At 36.8% G+C, this 20,337-nt stretch overlaps 1 protein-coding gene across 1 annotated transcript in view; it reads left to right on the forward strand.

Moving 5' to 3' along the window:
- The window catches only part of FBXL16 (F-box and leucine rich repeat protein 16), a 194,386-nt gene extending 191,537 nt beyond the window's left edge, over positions 1-2,849 (forward strand). The window contains exon 6 of the mRNA XM_053695039.1: positions 384-2,849. Coding sequence (XP_053551014.1) covers positions 384-532 — 149 coding nt within the window. The 3' untranslated portion in view covers positions 533-2,849. The remainder of the gene's footprint in view (positions 1-383) is intronic.
- Positions 2,850-20,337: the final 17,488 nt, after the last annotated feature.

The raw sequence follows: 20,337 nt of genomic DNA on the forward strand, positions 1-20,337 counted from the left end.
CTGTCTGTAACAATTGATGAACTTTCTTCACTTCATATATGGTAAGGGAGCATGATCAGTGCTCTCTTAACATATGAAGGCAGCTGCCTACTGTCCCAGGGTTGTGGATCTTGCTGTCAAAGCTGACAGCAAGACACCATGTGTATGTTCTATGTCAAACCCATAGGCTGTAATGTGTGAGGTAGTCCCTACTTCAAAAAAAGACACAAGAGGTTAAGGAATATGTTTTATTGAATGGGGCAGTACACTATCTTCAATTATCTGTACATATCTTTCATTATCTGTACATTGATGTGCTACTTTTTCACGATCATTTGTTTTATGTTAATAAACTTTGCCCCAAGATAAACATAATTAAATCTTCTCATTTGTTATTGTTCTAGGTTGTCCCTTGCTCACTACCACTGGTCTCTCAGGCCTTGTTCAGCTGCAGGACCTGGAAGAACTGGAATTGACCAATTGCCCTGGTGCCACTCCTGAGCTTTTCAAGTATTTTTCCCAACATCTGCCTCGTTGTGTGGTTATTGAGTAACATATATAGGTAGATATATATTCTACAAGCCGTATCCTCCAAATCATTTCCAGCACTGACCATCCGATCTGAAACTTTGACATGGGTGTAATGCCCTTGTCATCTGTATGCTGAGACAAAAGGAGGGCAAGATCCTGGGAGAAAAATCACATTCCGGTTTGTGAAGACCTCATTCCATGTTTTGAAGAAAGGGTTGTATATTTTCCACACCTCATCTCTTGTCTTCTTTGTCGTGGACTGTTTTAAATCTCACAAATAGAGCCGGCTCCCATCCGAATCCCCATCAGCATTCTCTACAAGGATACTATGGTGTAAGGTTGAGTGCAGTACGTTGTGGAGTGTTACATACCATCATGGCAGTGGTGGTCCTCCATAATTGCTTCCTAATGCTTCAGAAGATGGTTAGTTTAGACAGCAGATTTCAGGATGTATGTTTCTTTTGGAAGTAAGACACTGAAAAAGTAAATCATCGTTGATCATCAGTGATTTTAAAGGGTATCTTTATGGCTGCAGATGTTCACATGTTTCGTGGAGTGTGGTGCTTAATACACTTAAATGAGAAGAAAGCTTTGGTGGATATAACTTGATGGTTTTATCAGTTTGCTTTGTGGAAATCTAACAAATACCACAAACATTTATTTAATAACAATTTATATACAGTTCTTGAAAAACTGTTTTCTAGAAGCGTTTAACGTTTCAACAGCTGCTGCAAGTTCTCCTTTCACTACTGACAAGCATATTTTCTGGATTTAAAAAAAAAAGCAGGGCAGAATAATTGATTGCCTCATATGGTCTGTAAAAGTTCAAGTTGGTTACTAAGAAATTAGCAAGGTTTTTTTGACGATGATGCACGGCGCTTTCAAATCTGACGGGTTTGTTTTTTAAAAAACTGACCACACAGCAGCTTCACTGTGATACAACCTACCTTGTATTTTTCTGGTAATAGAATTTCAAATGGCAACTTAGCAAACTGTTTATAAAGAAAATCTTGCAAATAAACTGAAACAAGGATGGAGGATCACCATACTTGTCATACTTGTATGTATGGACTTCATTTCATGTGACTTTCTATCCCTGATCACAAAAGGAAAATTTACTGATGATGGTTCTTTATTGAATTGCAAGGAAATATTATCATACTGTGGTCAAATCAATATTGATTTTATCACATTTGGACTTGTGTAAGTTGGTTGAAATTTGGATATGGTACACATATTAGCTAGTGGGACCCCAGGCATGTAAATGCCTTTGTACAAACCTTTGCTTGGATATAAAAAGGGCCATTAGATATACTCAGAGCTTACCTGAATGTCTGTATATTACTGTTCATGCTCATACCAACTATTATATGATGATGAGATATTGGAGAATATTATTATATCAGCTGCTGTCTAAATTCTGGCCTGGCAAACCTAAAATAAGCAGAGTGGCTTAGTTACAAAGTTTACAATGCCTTTGTGAAAGTATATACTTTTATGGGTCATAAGAACCGAAAAATGAAATGATTTCATAGCAGAAGCATATTCTGGGTGTTAAATTACAAGACAGTCTCTTTATTTGCTTCTAACTGCCATGGTTTCTTTCACTTCTTTCCATCTAACTCACAGACATTTCTTTCACTCTTCCAAATTTTCTTTATTTATTATACCGATCTCTTCCTTTTTCCTGCTTATTTCATATTGCTGCCAGTCTTCATAATTCCTACTGTCCTGTTCGATTTTTCGCATTCTAGTTTCTATCCCTTTATCTCATCATGTTTAGTCAAATATTCTTTCTCTTTAGCATGGCTTATTGCTCTCATTACTGGTCTTTTCTTGCCTTAGGAGAGTGATGTATATGGAAGAATGTTATGTTGTCTCTCACATGCTTTAAATATATTAAAATATCAAACTCAAAATTACAATTCTGAGAAATTACGACCATCAGTGTTTGTTAAAAATCCATCATTTCTGGAATACTGAGGAGGTTTTTAGTAGATTGGAACCAATTGTTATAAAGTTTCTTCCTTTACAGAGATGTTACTTTATGAATGAAATATTAAGACAGAGTATTATTCATTCTGCCTTTTGTGTTAATGGATACCATACATGCTAGACACACAATCGCCACCAAAGGTTATTTAAGGGATAGAATTTCACACCTTTTATGTTTATTTGCTGTAGTATAAAGTTATAAAATGCTAAATAAAAAGGCATATTTTGTGAATTGCACTCTATTATGGCAACTTAATGGAGGGAACAGTCATTGTTGATATATATTTAAGTAAAGTCAAAACTTTGCAACTACTATTAAAATTTACAAGATTGCTCTGTCATAAGCCTGATTGGTCACATTCTTATACATTTTAAAAGGATTTACAAGTTTGGCTGATATTGTGTGATTGGCAATAATTAGAAATCAGGATTTTTTTAAAATGATTGAGTCATAGCCCATTGAGGTTTTTGGCAATCATCAACCCAATAAAAAAAAAACTAAATAGTTTTGCCATGAAATTTTGTATAGAAATACATTTAGGTGCCTAGTGAGTGCTTCTGTAAAAAATATATTTTAAACTAAGAAGTATTGTTTTATATGTTTACACAGAAAGTGCCAAGTTGTGCTGATTCTTTGTCATTGGAAATGATGACAAAATAATCATTTTTGGCTCATGCATAATTGGGGTCATATGAATCTTTGTTTTCAAATGCTTGTACTTTTGGATCAGAATCATTTGAATTATGTATGTGACTTTGCAGTCACTTCAAAACTGGAAAAATTAAAAGTGAACCAGTTAAGTAGTTTTTGAGATATCCAATGGGTGTATTTCAGATAATTAGAAGAGCCATGAAGTGGGTCACACAGGGTTTTACAGGGTTTTTACATTCAAGCCATTCCAGTACCATGTCTTATAGTTGTTCTTGCATACAAACGGGTTACATAAATTATACTAGATAGAGACGTTCAGCCGTTTTATACTATCTTGAAAATGTTTTATATATTTTAACTGCTTCTACATAGTGTATTTGACATCATTTTTACATTTTCTTCTAATATTCAGTTTATACTTCTTGTTTGTCTACATTGAAGTCAGATAAGGACAAACCATGCTTTTCAGCTGAAGAATTGAGCATAGCTGTAATCAGATCTAGGATATCTTGACTGTTACATGAATAGAAACCTATTATATGTGTGCTGATATTCAATTAACCCTAATAATTCTAATATATATGCCCTTAGTGTAACAAGAAAAAGTTATTTTTTCGGGGGGGAGGGGGGTTACAGTGGTTAAATTGGCCTTGACATTAAGGGGTCAATTTACCAAATGTCGGGCGGACATGATTTGCTATAGCGAATCATTTCAGCCCGACATCGCTAAATGCCGACATTAACATTGCACAAGCATTTTTTGTGAAAATGCTTGTGCAATGCCGCCCCCTGCACATTCACGGCCAATCGGCTGCTAGCAGGGGGTGTCAATCATCCCGATTGTATCTGATCAAGATGATTGCAGTCCGCCTAAAAGGTGGCGAACAAGTTAAGGTGGTGGACAAGTTTCTTAACTGCCATTTCCGTCGATCCAGAAACTATAGGCGGATAATGCAGCATCCACTGCTTATTAAATCCGCCCCTAAGAGACAATGTAAATCAGGAGTTTTGTTTTCTGTAGAACAGAGAATTTACATTCTGGTCTTTTTGCCATTTAGGACACGACTTTTAAAAATAAATCATTTGATACGTTTTTCTAAATGATTGTGATCGGCCCCTTAAATGAATGATACGAACCCCCAAAAAATTATTTTCTGTTTCAGACAGAGCATACAATTTTTAAAAAGTTTCCAATTTACTTCTATTATAGAAATTGTGATAATAGAAGTAAATTAGAAAGTTGTTTAAAATCACATGATCTATCTGAATCAAGAAATAAACATTTTGGGTTTTATATCCCTTTAAAGGAAAAAAAGAGATACAAAATATAATCTGCTACTTAATGAGTTGTAGCCAAGTGGTTAAAGGGACACTGAACCCAATTTTTTTTCTTTTGTGATTCAGATAGAACATGCAATTTTAAGTAATTTTCTAATTTACTCCTATTTTCATTCTTCCTTCGTTCTCTTGCTCTCTTTATTTGAAAAAGAAGGCATCTAAGCGTTTTTCTTGGTTCAGTACTCTGGACATCACTTTTTTTTATTAGTGGATGAATTTATCCACCAATCAGCAAGGACAACCCAGGCTGTTCACCAAAAATGAGCCGGCATCTAAACTTACATTCTTGCATTTCAAATAAAGATACCAAGAGAATAAAGAAAATTTGATTATAGGAGTAAATTAGAAAGTTGCTTAAAATTTCATGGTCTATCTAAATCACAAAAGAAAAAAAATTGGGTTCCGTGTCCCTTTAAGGATATTTTTAATTATATGTCCAAGGTTTATCAAGTGAAGAATGTCCTTGTATATAAACCACACATGCTAAAAGTTATGCTATATAAGTATTTTTACAAGATTTGCTCATTTCTAAATTAGCTTTAATGCATGACTATTGAAAATACATTATCTGTTGCATGTGAGTTTTGAACCTGTAATATTTAACATAATAGCTGGGACCTTTTTGGAATGATATAATATAAGGTATACATTTGTTTGCATAACAAAATGACACTGTAGGCAAATGCAGCAAACAAAACTCAGAATCAGAGAAGCCAAGGGTCAGCACACGCTGAGAACAGCAAGAAAGGTCAAGAGGTCAGGGCAGGCAGCAGAGTTTTACCTTTTTAAGATAGTCCAGGACACTGGAAGCACAAGTCTACAATAGGTAAAAAAAGAGACATTGAAAATACAGATACGGGCACAAGAAAAATGCATTAACAAAAACCATGTGCATTATATATAATATAGAAACATTAATCATGGAGAATAACGCACCAAAAAAGGATGTGAATATATAAAGGCTACTAACATATCAGACACTGGCATTCATAAATTGAGAAAATATGTGATGAGCACAAATAAGATGGAGTTGAATGAGAAGGAAATGGATGCCACTGTATTACAGCACAAACCAGGGGCTGTAATAGCCAATAATCTCACAGGTAAGTCCCAACAAATTACTTTACTCTGAGCAGTAGACAAACAGTCAAGGACACAGTTTGAGTGTTCACAAGCGAACCCTATTGGGCCTATTTACTATGGTGCGAGCGGACATGATCCGATATAGCAGATCATGTCCGCTGCACATCAATAAATGCTGACAGCATACACTGTCGGCATTTATCATTGCACCAGCAGTTCTTGTGCAATGCCACCCCCTGCAGATTCGCACCATAGTAAATAGGCCCATACGAAGCTTGAGAAATATGCCCCTATATGTAAGTTATTTTCACTGCACATTTGTTTGTGCTGGAACAAAGATGAGCTGGAAATCTATTTGTCAGTTTAGGACATTTCTAAGCCATGTCACATAACAAAACTATGAATACTTACTACTATTTGCCTAGAACCTATGACATTTTGTTTAGCAGCTAGTTGCTCTACTCTCTGAGCCATTAACCACTTAGACATTACATTTTATAATGACATCATGTAAACAAGTGTTCATTTATCACACAACACAAACAAGTTCATTGAATTAAGAATCAAACGATCTGTACAAAATGTCTCCAATTGAGATGATGGACTTAATCCATACACACAATAAAAAAATCAATATGATTCAGATTAGCTCTTCTAAATATCTAACTTCCATATGACCTTTTTTGAGCCAGATTACGAGTGGAGCGCAAAATTACACTTTCGTTAGCGTGATATTTCCGTTCCACTCGTAATGCCAGTGCACGCAAATGTGCGCTGGTATTTTAAGTAAAACGCTCATTGCATGGAATCTTTGTGCTCAGGAGAACGCATTTCTATAGGCTCCAATGGGAGCCTCGTTCTCATGCCGATAGTCACGACAGAGAACCTAGCACAGTGAAGGGGGTAAGTTGCACATCATTGGGCAGCAAAGTTTAAATATATACATATATGAATATATATATTTCTGTATTTACATGTGTATATACACATATCAACGCATAAATATATATGTATTTAAGCATGTACATATACTGTATATATTTACAGTGAACACACAGTCGTTTACGGGCACATGTTAAATTAGCGCTCCACTTGTAATCTAGCCGTTTATCTTTAAAGGTTTATTAATAGCTTAAATTATGCCCCTGGTTCTTTCAAGTCTAAAAATCCACATTTACGAGTCATATAAACTGACTAGGTTGCCTTTTACTCTTGTGTTATTTAGGTGACCGCACAACTAGGCCAGTACCCAAAACTATGCATCCCTAAAATTGAAATAAAAGTAAAAGACATTAAAATTAATTATAAACATTAGCATAACCTCCCAAACTATATATATATAATGTTTTTTTCAGCCTTTAGAAAGCTGGTTTAACATTTTAAATTATCTGATATGGAAAATGAAAATTATGCATGTTCATAGAATTTAAATCAGCCAATAAGGTCAATGGCCATTCCCATTGGCTTATCTGAAATTTCATGCATATTTATTGGAAATCCATTATTTTATTGCTGCCAAATAAGGCCTGATTATCTAACATTTGCCTGATCAGATGTAAAAAAACACACTGACACTCGCAACGCCTGCCCTCAGGGAATTCTCTAAAAAAAAAAGGTCCTGTGAGTTGTGAGATGCCTCCCATTGAAAGTTATGGAATTTGCTAGAAAGGCAAAGTGCTGATAAGAGCAAGAGCCTAGCAAGGTCAGTCCAGGCCCGAAATACCAGGCAATTCTCCTCTGAACTAGGGAAATGGAAACCCCAGATTATAATTTCTCTCATTTGGGTCTCATCAGTGAGGTGCAGCCATATCCCTCACACTGGGCAAGGAGTCCACTTAAGATTACAATGTTTTCAGTGTAGAGTATCTAATAATGCCTTGCCTCTGCTATTAGGTTGATCAGTATTTTGACACATTTTTTCCACACATTTTGCAGAACAATTTTATTCAAATTTTAAACACAATTTACTAATACAGTTGCTGTCAGTAATTGTTTTTCTGCAAAATATAAAGTATTTTCTGTACTTATAATTTCATGTTTGTTTTAGTAATTACCGTTTATGGCACTGCACATGAAGCCAACACATGACATGTTATGCAGTAAAATGAGTCACACAAATGGGTAGATTTATTAAAGGCCGAGCGGACATGATTCGATGTAGCATACGCTGTCGGTATTTAACATTGCACAAGCATTTCTTGTGAAATAATAACTAGTATTTATAATGCCCCTTTCTCCCAGTGGGACTCAAAGCGCTTTTTCAGCACTCGCTCTAGGAATTAACCAAATCGGCAGCTCAATAGTTATTATCATTACCCAATTTATTGACCTCGAAAGGATGAAGGGCTGTGTTGGCCCTGCTGGGATTTGAACCTGTGACCTTTAAACAGGTTTTTTTGTGGTTAGGGCATTTACCAACTGAGCTACCTCACCGGTGAAATGCTTGTGCGATGCCGCCCCCTGCACACTCTCGACCAATCGGCCGCTAGAAAGGGTGTCAATCATCTGGATCAGATCGGGAAAATTTCAGTCTTGCGAGCCTGAAACGATGGGTGGAGAAAGCAGCACCCGCTGCTTAATAAAGCTACCCCAAAGGCTCCATCAGAAATCCTGCAAGTCTGGATGATTTTTTTGTACATTTCAATCTTTTCAAAAGAGCTACCATTCGAATTAGCATAACTGCTCAAACTACATATTAAACAGGAAAATCTAGTTATACACGACACACTATAATAAAGTGTCTGTAATTTACAAAGCCCTCACTCATTTTCACAGAAATGAAAGATACTCAGATGAGACTGAAAGTAAAATATTGATTCAATATTAAACAGACAGTAAAGTAAAAAATAAACCCAAATTGATTGAATAGAGCATGACATTTTAAATAACTTTCAAATTTACTTCTCTTATCAATTTTACTTAGTTCTGTTGGTAGCCTTTGTTAAAGAGTAATCCTAGGTGAGCTCAGGAGCGTGCACATATCTATAGTCATCTAGCAGCAATGTTTTCTTATATACATAGTTGCAAACACTGCTGTCATAGACTGCTAAAGACATGTGCATTCTCCTTGGCTCCTATCATTCTTCCTAACTTTACTCATCAACAAAGGATATAAATAGAACAAAACAAATTTGATCTTATGAGTTCTGCTAGCTCCCAGTAGAGCATTGCTCCAACAAAAGATACCAATAAAACAAAGCAAATTTGATAATAGAAGTAAATTGGAAAATTGTATGTTCTGTCTAAATCATGAAAGAAAAAAAGTGTGGGTTTCATGTCCCTTTAAGGTATGTGTGTGAGAGGTTGACTGTGTGTGTGTAAGAGAGTGAGTTTATATGTGTGTGAGTGTGAATGTATATGTTTGTGTGAGTGTGTGTGTGTATATATATGTATGTGTTTGTGTGAGTGTGAATGTATATGTTTGTGTGAGTGTGTGTGTGTATATATGTATGTGTGAGTGTGTATGTGTCAGTGTGAGAGTGTGTATGTGTGAGTGTATATGTGTGTGTGAGTGAGTGTGTGTGTATGTGTCAGTGTGAGAGTGTGTATGCGTGAGTGTATATGTGTGTGTGAGTGAGTGTGTGTATGTGTCAGTGTGAGAGTGTGTATGCGTGAGTGTATATGTGTGTGTGAGTGAGTGTGTGTATGTGTCAGTGTGAGAGTGTGTATGCGTGAGTGTATATGTGAGTGTGTGTGTATGTGTCAGTGTGAGAGTGTGTATGCGTGAGTGTATATGTGTGTGTGAGTGAGTGTGTGTATGTGTCAGTGTGAGAGTGTGTATGCGTGAGTGTATATGTGTGAGTGAGTGTGTGTATGTGTCAGTGTGAGAGTGTGTATGCGTGAGTGTATGCGTGAGTGTATATGTGTGTGTATGTGTCAGTGTGAGAGTGTGTATGCGTGAGTGTATATGTGTGTGTGTGTGTGTGTGTGTGAGTGAGTGTGTGTATGTGTCAGTGTGAGAGTGTGAATGCGTGAGTGTATATGTGTGTGTGAGTGAGTGTGTATGTGTCAGTGTGAGAGTGTGTATGCGTGAGTGTATATGTGAGTGTATGTGTCAGTGTGAGAGTGTGTATGCGTGAGTGTATATGTGTGTGTGTGTGAGTGAGTGTGTGTATGTGTCAGTGTGAGAGTGTGTATGCGTGAGTGTATATGTGTGTGTGAGTGAGTGTGTGTATGTGTCAGTGTGAGAGTGTGTATGCGTGAGTGTATATGTGTGTGTGTGTGAGTGAGTGTGTGTATGTGTCAGTGTGAGAGTGTGCATGCGTCAGTGTATATGTGTGTGTGAGTGAGAATGTGTATGCGTGAGTGTATATGTGTGTGTGAGTGAGTGTGTGTATGTGTCAGTGTGAGAGTGTGTATGCGTGAGTGTATATGTGTGTGTGAGTGAGTGTGTGTATGTGTCAGTGTGAGAGTGTGTATGCGTGAGTGTATATGTGTGTGTATGTGTCAGTGTGAGAGTGTGTATGCGTGAGTGTATATGTGTGTGTGTGTGAGTGAGTGTGTGTATGTGTCAGTGTGAGAGTGTTTATGCGTGAGTGTATATGTGTGTGTGAGTGAGTGAGTGTGTGTATGTGTCAGTGTGAGAGTGTGTATGCGTGAGTGTATATGTGAGTGTATGTGTCAGTGTGAGAGTGTGTATGCGTGAGTGTATATGTGTGTGTGTGTGAGTGTGTGTATGTGTCAGTGTGAGAGTGTGTATGCGTGAGTGTATATGTGTGTGTGTGTGAGTGAGTGTGTGTATGTGTCAGTGTGAGACTGTGCATGCGTCAGTGTATATGTGTGTGTGAGTGAGAATGTGTATGCGTGAGTGTATATGTGTGTGTGTGTGTGTGAGTGAGTGTGTGTATGTGTCAGTGTGAGAGTGTGTATGCGTGAGTGTATATGTGTGTGTGTGTATGTGTCAGTGTGAGAGTGTGTATGCGTGAGTGTATATGTAGGTGTGAGTGTGTGTTTGTGTGTGTGAGTGAGTGTGTATGATTGTGTAAACATTTTTATATTCAATTTACATTTATGTATAGCACAGATGTAAATGGAAAACTCCAATACTTAAAAGGACAGTAAAGTCAAAATTAAACTTTCATGACTCGGACAGAGCATGCCGTTTTAAGAGGCTTTCTAATTTACTTCCATTATCAAGTTTTGATATCACAGTCTTCTTATATGCACACTTTCTGAGGCATCAAACTCCTACTGGGCATGCGCACAAGTTAACGGTATATGCAATACTAGTCTGTGATTGGCTAATGGCTTTAACATGATACAGGGGGCCGGCAAATGGGGAAAAATACATTTGTCAGAAAAAATTAAATGCTTATTTGAAATTCAGAGTGTTATTGCATTGTATTGTTATTATGCGCCTGTTTATTGTGTAATTCTAATTTATTTGAATGGTCCTTTAAACAGAATGAGGGAGAAGGTAAAGGAAGGGGAGGATTTTTAGAATTAAATGCAGGAATAAGTATTTAGCTTTGTGCTAAACATTGTTAGCATGTTTATTTTTTTGGTCTAGAACCAAATCTTCTCTAATGTGTACGTTATAGAAAGTGGTGTTCACAATGCAGGTAACAATCACTCACAATTTCAATGGACATAGAAGCCATTTTAAAGATAGCATAGCACAACAATGCATGTGATGTGTAGAGGAAGGTTCTTTATATTTCATTTACAAAACAGTACAAATACAGTAAAATAGCTAACGTGACCAAGTGTTAGTAACCCTCACTTACACTACACATTTGGAAATAGCTTAGGAAGTCAAAATTAAACTTGTATGATTCAGATAGAGCAGGTCATTTTAAGACACTTTTAAATTAACTTCTATTTTAAAAGGTTCTCTTGCTATCCCTTGTTGAAAAAGAATACTCACATATCCTACACTAGTGGGAGCTAGCTGCTGATTGGTGCCTGCACACATTTGTCTCTTGTGTTTGGCTAACTAGATATGTTCATCTAACTGCCAATGTTGTTCCTTCAGCAAAGGATAATAAGAGAATGAAAAGGTAGATAATCCCTTTATTACCCATTCCCCATTTTTGCATAACCAATACAGGTTTATTAATATACTTTTTACCTCTGTGATTACCTTGTATCTAAGCCTCTGCAGACAGCCTCCTTATCTAAGTGCTTTTGACAGACATGCAGTGTAGTCAATCAGTGAAGACTCCTAAATAACTTCACGGGGGAACAAAGCAAATTTGATGATAAAAGTAAATTGTAAAGTTGTTTAAAATTGCATGCCCTATCTGAATCATGAAAGTTTAGTTTTGACTTTTCTGTCCCTTTAACATTGTTAAGTATAAATAAAGTTGTGCGGTGGCGTCATCACGTTATTACGCGTGATGTCACCACGCAAAACGTGAAGCCCCGGCGATACCTGTCACTCTACAGTCACGATAGCCGGGGTAGGAGCGGGTGGGAGCCCCCAGATCTCCCTCAAGGTGGGAGAGTGCTAGCGATGGCTTTGAGCCGTCATTAGCACCAGAGTGGGAAACTCTGTGACGGCTCAGAGCCATCATTAACACTCAAAGGGTTAAAGTGTCTATTCCTTCAAGGACCAAAAGTAATCTAGCAAAAGAGGCCTAAATTCACTGTGACTTGCAAGTGCTTTCATAATAGTAAATGCAAAATCTGATAGCCAATCTCCAAATTGTCATCTCTGTTCAAAGTACTCTGTAAGTGGGGCATGACAGCAGCTAAAGCAATGTTATTTGTACTGTTACCATTGCAAATAAATACTAATATATTACATTTTCTGTCAAGCAAGTAAGCTGTGCTCTTTTGGCAACCATTGAAAGGTTAGAAAACTTCACTGAGGCTATACACATCAGATTAATTCAATGTATGCATTATATATTTTTTTAGCATTTAGGTGTTGGATGTGTGGTGAGATTATCCTTTTTAACTGGCTGCTGAGGGACATTTTTGGAGTGAGCCAAAGGTTTTTGTTGAAGTGCACAATGCATTATAAGAGTATAGATGAGGGAATTAATTCTGGGTTAATGTATTCCGTGTATTCAGATTTTCATGTTTTTCTGTTTTCATTCAACATACTTGTGGATTGGGAAATAAATGTTTATTTGGGATGTAATTGGGCAAAATGATTAACAGCTTTCAGTCTTAGCTTAAGCAACAGAATGATTCATATTATTTGATCTATAATTTAACTTCTGTGTAATTATTTTCCCTATAAAAAATGTTTAATATAGGGATGTGCAACTTAAAGTGATGGTTAGCTCTGTTAGGCTTTTTAAATTGGACAGAATTGCAGCAATAAAGGTGATCTGTACTAAAGTACATTTTCAAAATGCTGGATAATTTAAACTAAATGCACAAATTATTCTTGATATTTCAAATCCCCCAGTTGCCTCTCCTGGAATGATTGTTTCAGAAGCTTGACAGGCAGGTGGTACATCGAATAAAAAATAAGCATGTTTTTTTTAGCGTTATAATTTAAGGTAGGTGCCCTGCACATCCATAGCCCTACATAGTAAGATAAACAGCTCTCAAACTTTATATATATATATATAGCCTTTATAATTATTATTATTATTATCGGTTATTTGTAGAGCTCCAACAGATTCCGCAGCGCTATAAACATAGGCGGAATACAAGGAAACATTTATAGGGATCAGATGGGTAGAGGGTCCTGCCAAGAGTCGCACTGTTGTAATCAATCTACAAACAGCATGACTCTTAGGCTTACATGTCAAGGGGGTTCAAGGGGATAGCAATGGAAGAGAGGAAACGGTATAAAGAAAAGTTAGTGTTGGTTGTAAAATTATTTACGGACCTTGCAGTACCAACAATTATTTACGGACCTTACAGTACCAACAATTATTTATGGGCCTTACAGTACCAACAATTATTTACGGACCTTACAGTACCAACAATTATTTACGGACCTTACAGTACCAACAATTATTTATGGGCCTTACAGTACCAACAATTATTTACGGACCTTACAGTACCAACAATTATTTATGGACCTTACAGTACCAACAATTATTTATGGACCTTACAGTACCAACAATTGTTTATGGACCTTACAGTACCAACAATTATTTATGGACCTTACAGTACCAACAATTGTTTATGGACCTTACAGTACCAACAATTATTTATGGACCTTACAGTACCAACAATTGTTTATGAACCTTACAGTACCAACAATTGTTTATGAACCTTACAGTACCAACAATTATTTACGGAACTTACAGTACCAACAATTATTTATGGAACTTACAGTACCAACAATTATTTATGGACCTTACAGTACCAACAATTATTTATGGACCTTACAGTGCCAACAATTGTTTATGGACCTTACAGTACCAACAAGGCTGCTTAGATAATCTCACCAGAGCAGAGAGCTTTAGATCATCAATTGCTGCTTTCTGAATTAAAGGGACATGAAACCCTTTCTTCCCCCCCCCCAAGATTTAGATAGAAATTTGCATCATTCTCTTGGTATCCTTTGTTGAAGGAACAGCATTGTACTACTGGAAGCTAACTAAACCCATCAGACAGCCAATCAAGAGAGAGACAAATGTGTGCTGGCACCAATCACCACCTAGCTCCCACTAGTGTAGGATATGTACAGCAGCTTCAAAGGCTAATACGATACTACATGTATTAAAAGAGGCATTGACTCAAGGGAGGAAAGCATTATTCTGTCACTATATAAAGCCCTGGTAAGACCTCACCTTGAGTATGGAGTGCAGTTCTGGGGACCGATCGCAAAAAAAGATATTGCAGAACTAGAAAAAGTTCAGAGAAGGGCCACAAAGCTAATAAGGGGATTGGAGAATTTAACCTATGAGGAGAGGCTAGCCAAACTGGGTCTGTTTTCTTTTAGAAAAAAGGCGCTTAAGAGGTGACATGATTACTTTATATAAATATATTCAAGGCCCATATACAGAGATGGCAGAAGCGCTGTTTATTCCAAGAAAATTGTTTGTGACCAGAGGTCACAATTTAAGGTTGGAGGAAAGGAGATTTAATCTCCTGCAACGGAAATGTTTTTTCACTGTAAGAGCAATAACATTTTGGAACTCATTACCAAAGGAGGTAGTGAATGCCAATACCCTGGATACATTTCTGTCTATAAACAAAATTCATGGACATGATTGCTAGTATTAAATGGGTCACCTTTTAGTGGGATTATTTAAGCTTAACTGGAGCTTTTTGTATATATTTTAGATTTGTATAGGTTGAACTCGATGGACTTTGGTCTTTTTTCAACCTCATCTACTATGTTACTATGTTATTATGTTACATATTTTCTTTTCAACAATGGATACCAAAAGAACAATTGAAAACAGAAGTGCATTTAAAAGTGTCTTAAAATGACCTGCTCTTTCTGAATCAAGCAGGTCTAATCTTGACTTTCTTATCCCTTTAATCCTTCCGATACAGCAAAGAAAAGAAGCAGCACAAGAACACATTGCTATAAAAAGACAGTGTGGGAGGATTGTTTGTGATTGGATGTATCGCCCGCCTGTCAAGCTTCTGAAAAAAATCATTTCAGGAGAGGCAGACGGGGGAATTGAAATATCAAGAATAAAAAGTATGTTTTTTTGATAATTAAAGGGACAGTAAAGTTATAATTAGACATTCATGATAGTTTAGATGAAGCATCCAAAATTTTGAACAACTTTCCAATTTACTTCTATTATTTTATTTGCTTCCTTCTCTTGTTTTTCTTTGCTGAATGGTTTATCTAGGTAAGCACAGGAGCAGCAAAGAACCTAGGTTCTAGCTGCTGATTGGTGGCTGCATATATATATATATATATATATACTGATTGTCATTGGCCTGCTCATGTGTTCAGTTAGAAACCAGTATTGCATAGATGCTCCTTCAACCAATGGTACCAAGAGAATAAAGCAATTTTGATAATAGAAGTAAACTGGAAAGTTGTTTAAAATGATATGTTCTACATAAATCATGAAAGAAAAATTGGGGTTTCATGTCCCTTTAAGCATTTTGAAAAGTTGTTTTAATACAGATCCCCTGTATTGCTGCCATACTGTAACATTTTAAAAAATCTTATATCAGAATTTACTTTAGGGGCATGTACTGATCAGAGAGTTTACTTTAGGGGCATGTACTGATCAGAGAGTTTTCTTTGTCTCATCCACCTTCTGTTTACAACAAACAAACTCTTTTCTTTAAAGGTTCTTTTGTGTCCTCACTGTCAGCCAGATTACGAGTTTTGCGTTATGAGTATAACGTTGCTTTTTCCCTAACGCCGGTATTACAAGTCTTGTAGGTATAGTTGTACCACACACTTTTTTGGCCGTCACGCAACGTCAGTACTGCACTTTTACAAAAGTCCTTTTTCAATGGGACTTCCATAGCACAGTTATTACAAGTTTTGCCTGGGAGGCTAAAAAGTGAGCGGTACACTCTATAACCACAAGATTCGTACCGTCATCTAAAGTCAGTAGTTATAAGTTTTAAGTTACAAAGCTGTAGCATAAAACTCATAACTAAAGCGTTAAAAAGTACACTAACACCCATAAACTACCTATTAACCCCTAAACTGAGGTCCTCCCGCATCGCACACTCTAAAAATAAGTTTATTAACCCCTAATCTGCCGCTCCGGACATCACCGCCACTTAAAAAATGTATTAACCCCTATTCCGCTGCTCCCCGACATCGTCGCCACTATAATAAAATGATTAACCCCTAAACTGCCGCCCCCGCATCAAAAACACTATTTAAAATAATTAACCCCTAATCTGATGTCCGCCCACTCCGCCACTATAATAAACCTATTAACCCTTAAACCTAACCCTAAACACCCCTTAAATATAATTAAAATATATTACCTAAATAATTCCTATTTAAAACTAAATACTTACCTATAAAATAAAACCTAAACTAGCTACAAAATAACTAATAGTTACATTGGGGCATATTTATCAAGCTCCGTATGGAGCTTGATGCCCCGTGTTTCTGGCGAGCCTGCAGGCTCGCCAGAAACAGCAGTTATGAGGCAGCGGTCACAAAGACTGCTGCTCCATAACCTGTCCGCCTGCTCTGAGCAGGCGGACAGACATCGCCGGAAATCAACCCGATCGAGTACAATCGGGTTGATTGACACCCCCCTGCTGGTGGCCCATTGTCCGCGAGTCTGCAGGGGGCAGCGTTGCACCAGCAGCTCTTGTGAGCTGCTGGTGCAATGCAGAATACGGGGAGCGTATTGCTCGCAGTATTCAGCGAGGTCTGTCGGACCTGATCCGCACTGTCAGATCAGGTCCGACAGACCTTGATAAATTGGGGCCATTGTATCTATTTTAGGTTTTAATTTTTATTTCACAGCTAAGTTTGTATTCATTTTAACTAGGTAGACTAGTTAGTAAATAGTTATTAACTATTTACTAGCTACCTAGTTAAAATAAATACAAAGTTACCTGTAAAATAAAACCTAACCTGAGTTACACTAATACCTAACATTACAATAAAATTAAATTAATTAAATTAACAAAATACATTTTTCTAAATTACAAAAAATAATAAGCACTAAATTACACAAAATAAAAAAGAAATTATCAAAAATAAAAAAGGAATTATTCCTAATCTACTAGCCCTATCAAAATAAAAAAGCCCCCCAAAATAAAAAAAAAACCTAGCCTACACTAAACTGCCAATGGCCCTTAAAAGGGCCTTTTGTGGGGCATTTCCCCAAAGAAATCAGCTCTTTTACCTGTAAAATAAAATACAAACAACCCCCCAACAGTAAAACCCACCACCCACACAACCAAACCCCCAAATAAAATCCTATCTAAATAAACCTAAGCTCCCCATTGCCCTGAAAATGGCATTTGGATGGGCATTGCCTCTTTTACATTGCCCAAAACTCTAAGCTAAAAATAAATCCCACCCAATAAACCCTTAAAAAAACCTAACACTAACCCCCGACGATCCACTTACAGTTTTTGAAGACCGGACATCCATCCTCATCCAGACGGCAGAAGTCTTCATCCAAGCAGGCAGAAGTCCTCATCGAAGCTGACAGAAGTCTTCATCCAGACGGCATCTTCTATCTTCATCCATCCGGCACGGAGCAGGTCCATCTTCAAGACATCCGGGGCGGAGCATCCTCTTCTTCCGACGTCTTTTGAAGAATGAAGTTTCCCTTTAAATGACGTCATCCAAGATGGCGTCAATTAGATTCTGATTGGCTGATAGAATTCTATCAGCCAATAGGAATTAAGGGGGAAAAAATCCTTTTGGCTTGTGCAATCAGCCAATAGGATTGAGCTTTCATCCTATTGGCTGATCCAATCACCCAATAGGATTGAGCTTGCATTCTATTGGCTGATTGGAATAGCCAATGGAATGCGAGCCGGATGGATGAAGATAGAAGATGCTGTCTGGATGAAAACTTCTGGATGAAAACTTCTGCCCGCTTGGATGAAGACTTCTGCCAGCTTCAATGAGGACTTCTGCCTGCTTGGATGAAGACTTCTGTCGCCTGGATGAGGATGGATGTCCGGTCTTCAAAAACTGTAAGTGGATCGTCGGGGGTTAATGTTAGTTTTTTTTAATGGTTTATTGGGTGGGTTTTATTTTTAGCTTAGGGTTTTGGGCAATGTAAAAGAGCTAAATGCCCATTTAAAATGCCCTTTTCAGGGCAATGGGGATCTTAGGTTTATTTAGATAGGATTTTATTTGGGGGGTTTGATTGTGTGGCTGGTGGGTTTTACTTTTGGAAAATTGTTTGTATTTTTTTTTACAGGTAAAAGAGCTGATATCTTTGGGGCAATGCCCCACAAAAGGCTCTTTTAAGGGCCATTGGCAGTTTAGAGTAGGCTAGGGTTTTTTTTTTCATTTTGGGGGGCTTTTTTATTTTGATAGGGCTATTAGATTAGGAGTAATTCCTTTTTATTTTTGATAATTTCTTTTTTTATTTTGTGTAATTTAGTGTTTATTATTTTTTGTAATTTAGAAAAATGTATATTGTTAATTTAATTAATTTTATTGTAATGTTAGGTGTTAGTGTAACTCAGGTTAGGTTTTATTTTACAGGTAACTTTGTATTTATTTTAACTAGATAGCTAGTAAAAAGTTAAAAACTATTTACTAACTAGTCTACCTAGTTAAAATAAATACAAACTTTAGCTGTAAAATAAAAATAAAACCTAAGATAGATACAATGTAACTATTAGTTATATTGTAGCTAGCTTAGGGTTTATTTTACAGGTATTTAGTTTTAAATAGGAATTAGTTAGTTATTAAAAGTAGGTTTTATTTAGATTTATTTTAATTATATTTAAGTTAGGGGGTGTTAGGGTTAAGTTAGGGTTAGGGTTAGACAGGGTTATGTTAGGGGTTAATATATTTATTTAGTGTTCGTGATGTGGGAGGCCAGAGGTTTAGGGGTTAATAACTTTATTATAGTGGCAGCGGCGACATTGGGGGCGGCAGATTAGGGGTTAATACATTTATATAGGTGACAGCTACATTGAAGCGGCAGATTAGGGGTTAATAAATTTATTTAGGTGGCGACGACATTGGGGGCAGCAGATTAGGGGTTAATAAATTTATATAGGGGACAACGACATTGGGGGCGGCAGATTAGGGGTTAATAAATTTATATAGGTGGCGGCGACATGGGGCGGCAGATTAGGGGTTAATAAGTGTAATGTAGGTGTCGACGATGTTGGAGGCGGCAGATTAGGGGTGTTTAGACTCGGTGTTTATTTAAACATACATTTTTTCCCCATAGACATCAATGGGGCTGCGTTACGGAGCTTTTCGCTCCGCGATTGCAGGTGTTAGACTTTTTTTTAGCCAGCTCTCCCCATTGATGTCTATGGGGAAATCATGCACGAGCTCGTCAAAACACTGCTTGTATTTGGGTGAAGCATGGAGCTCAATGCAGCCATATCGCCCACACAAGTCGTTTTTTTTGCAAACCTATAATAGCAGCGCTATTAAAGGTGAGTGGTGGAAATAACTTGCAAGTTATTAGCGAGCCAGCCATAACGCAAAACTCGTAATCTGGCTGTGTATTAATACAAACTACATGTTTCTGGGTCTGTGTGTATATGTAGCTTTTTGTTACTTTAATTGATTGCTTATATAAAGTTTGTTTATATTGACATAAATGTTTTGCAATTTTTTACCAGTCCCAAAAGTTTAAAAAAAATAATTTCGCTGTGGCCTTTGTATGAAATGAAACATTTGAAATAATAAGATTTAATGGAAAATTAACAAAACTATAAAATATGAATACAACATTAAAAACGTGTAGCTATAAAGAATTTAATTAATGCATTTACAGGGTCCAGGTTTCTATTGTATGCTTTTCTATGAACAGAGAACGTTTACTGTATATGAGAGCAAAGTATAGAGCAGTGATGTGCTCGGCTGGACTTCAGAGTGCCTAAGCATCATGGGAAATGTAGTTCTGAAACATCTGGAGTGCCAAGGTTCGCCATCACTGGTATAGAGTATAAAATGGTTCTATAGTGCAGCCATGTTGTTTGAGTCCTAAAAACTATTCTCTTGTTATGTTTTAGTCACACAAAAATCTAAAAATAAAAATAATAAAACAAAACTAGTAAAAAATTTGAGAGTTTTGTACTTTTTTACACATTTTAGTGTAATTTTAGATTGCAAACTTAAATGCAAAACGTTCTCCTATTCTATGACATGTTTAACTCTCTTGTGCTATGGTATTTCTTTTGTTCATTAATGAGTTATCTGACTAAATAATTATGGTTTATTACATCACTACTGGATTGAA

The sequence above is a fragment of the Bombina bombina genome, chromosome 11 (genome assembly GCF_027579735.1).
Source record: "Bombina bombina isolate aBomBom1 chromosome 11, aBomBom1.pri, whole genome shotgun sequence".
Taxonomy (NCBI): Eukaryota; Metazoa; Chordata; class Amphibia; order Anura; family Bombinatoridae; genus Bombina; species Bombina bombina.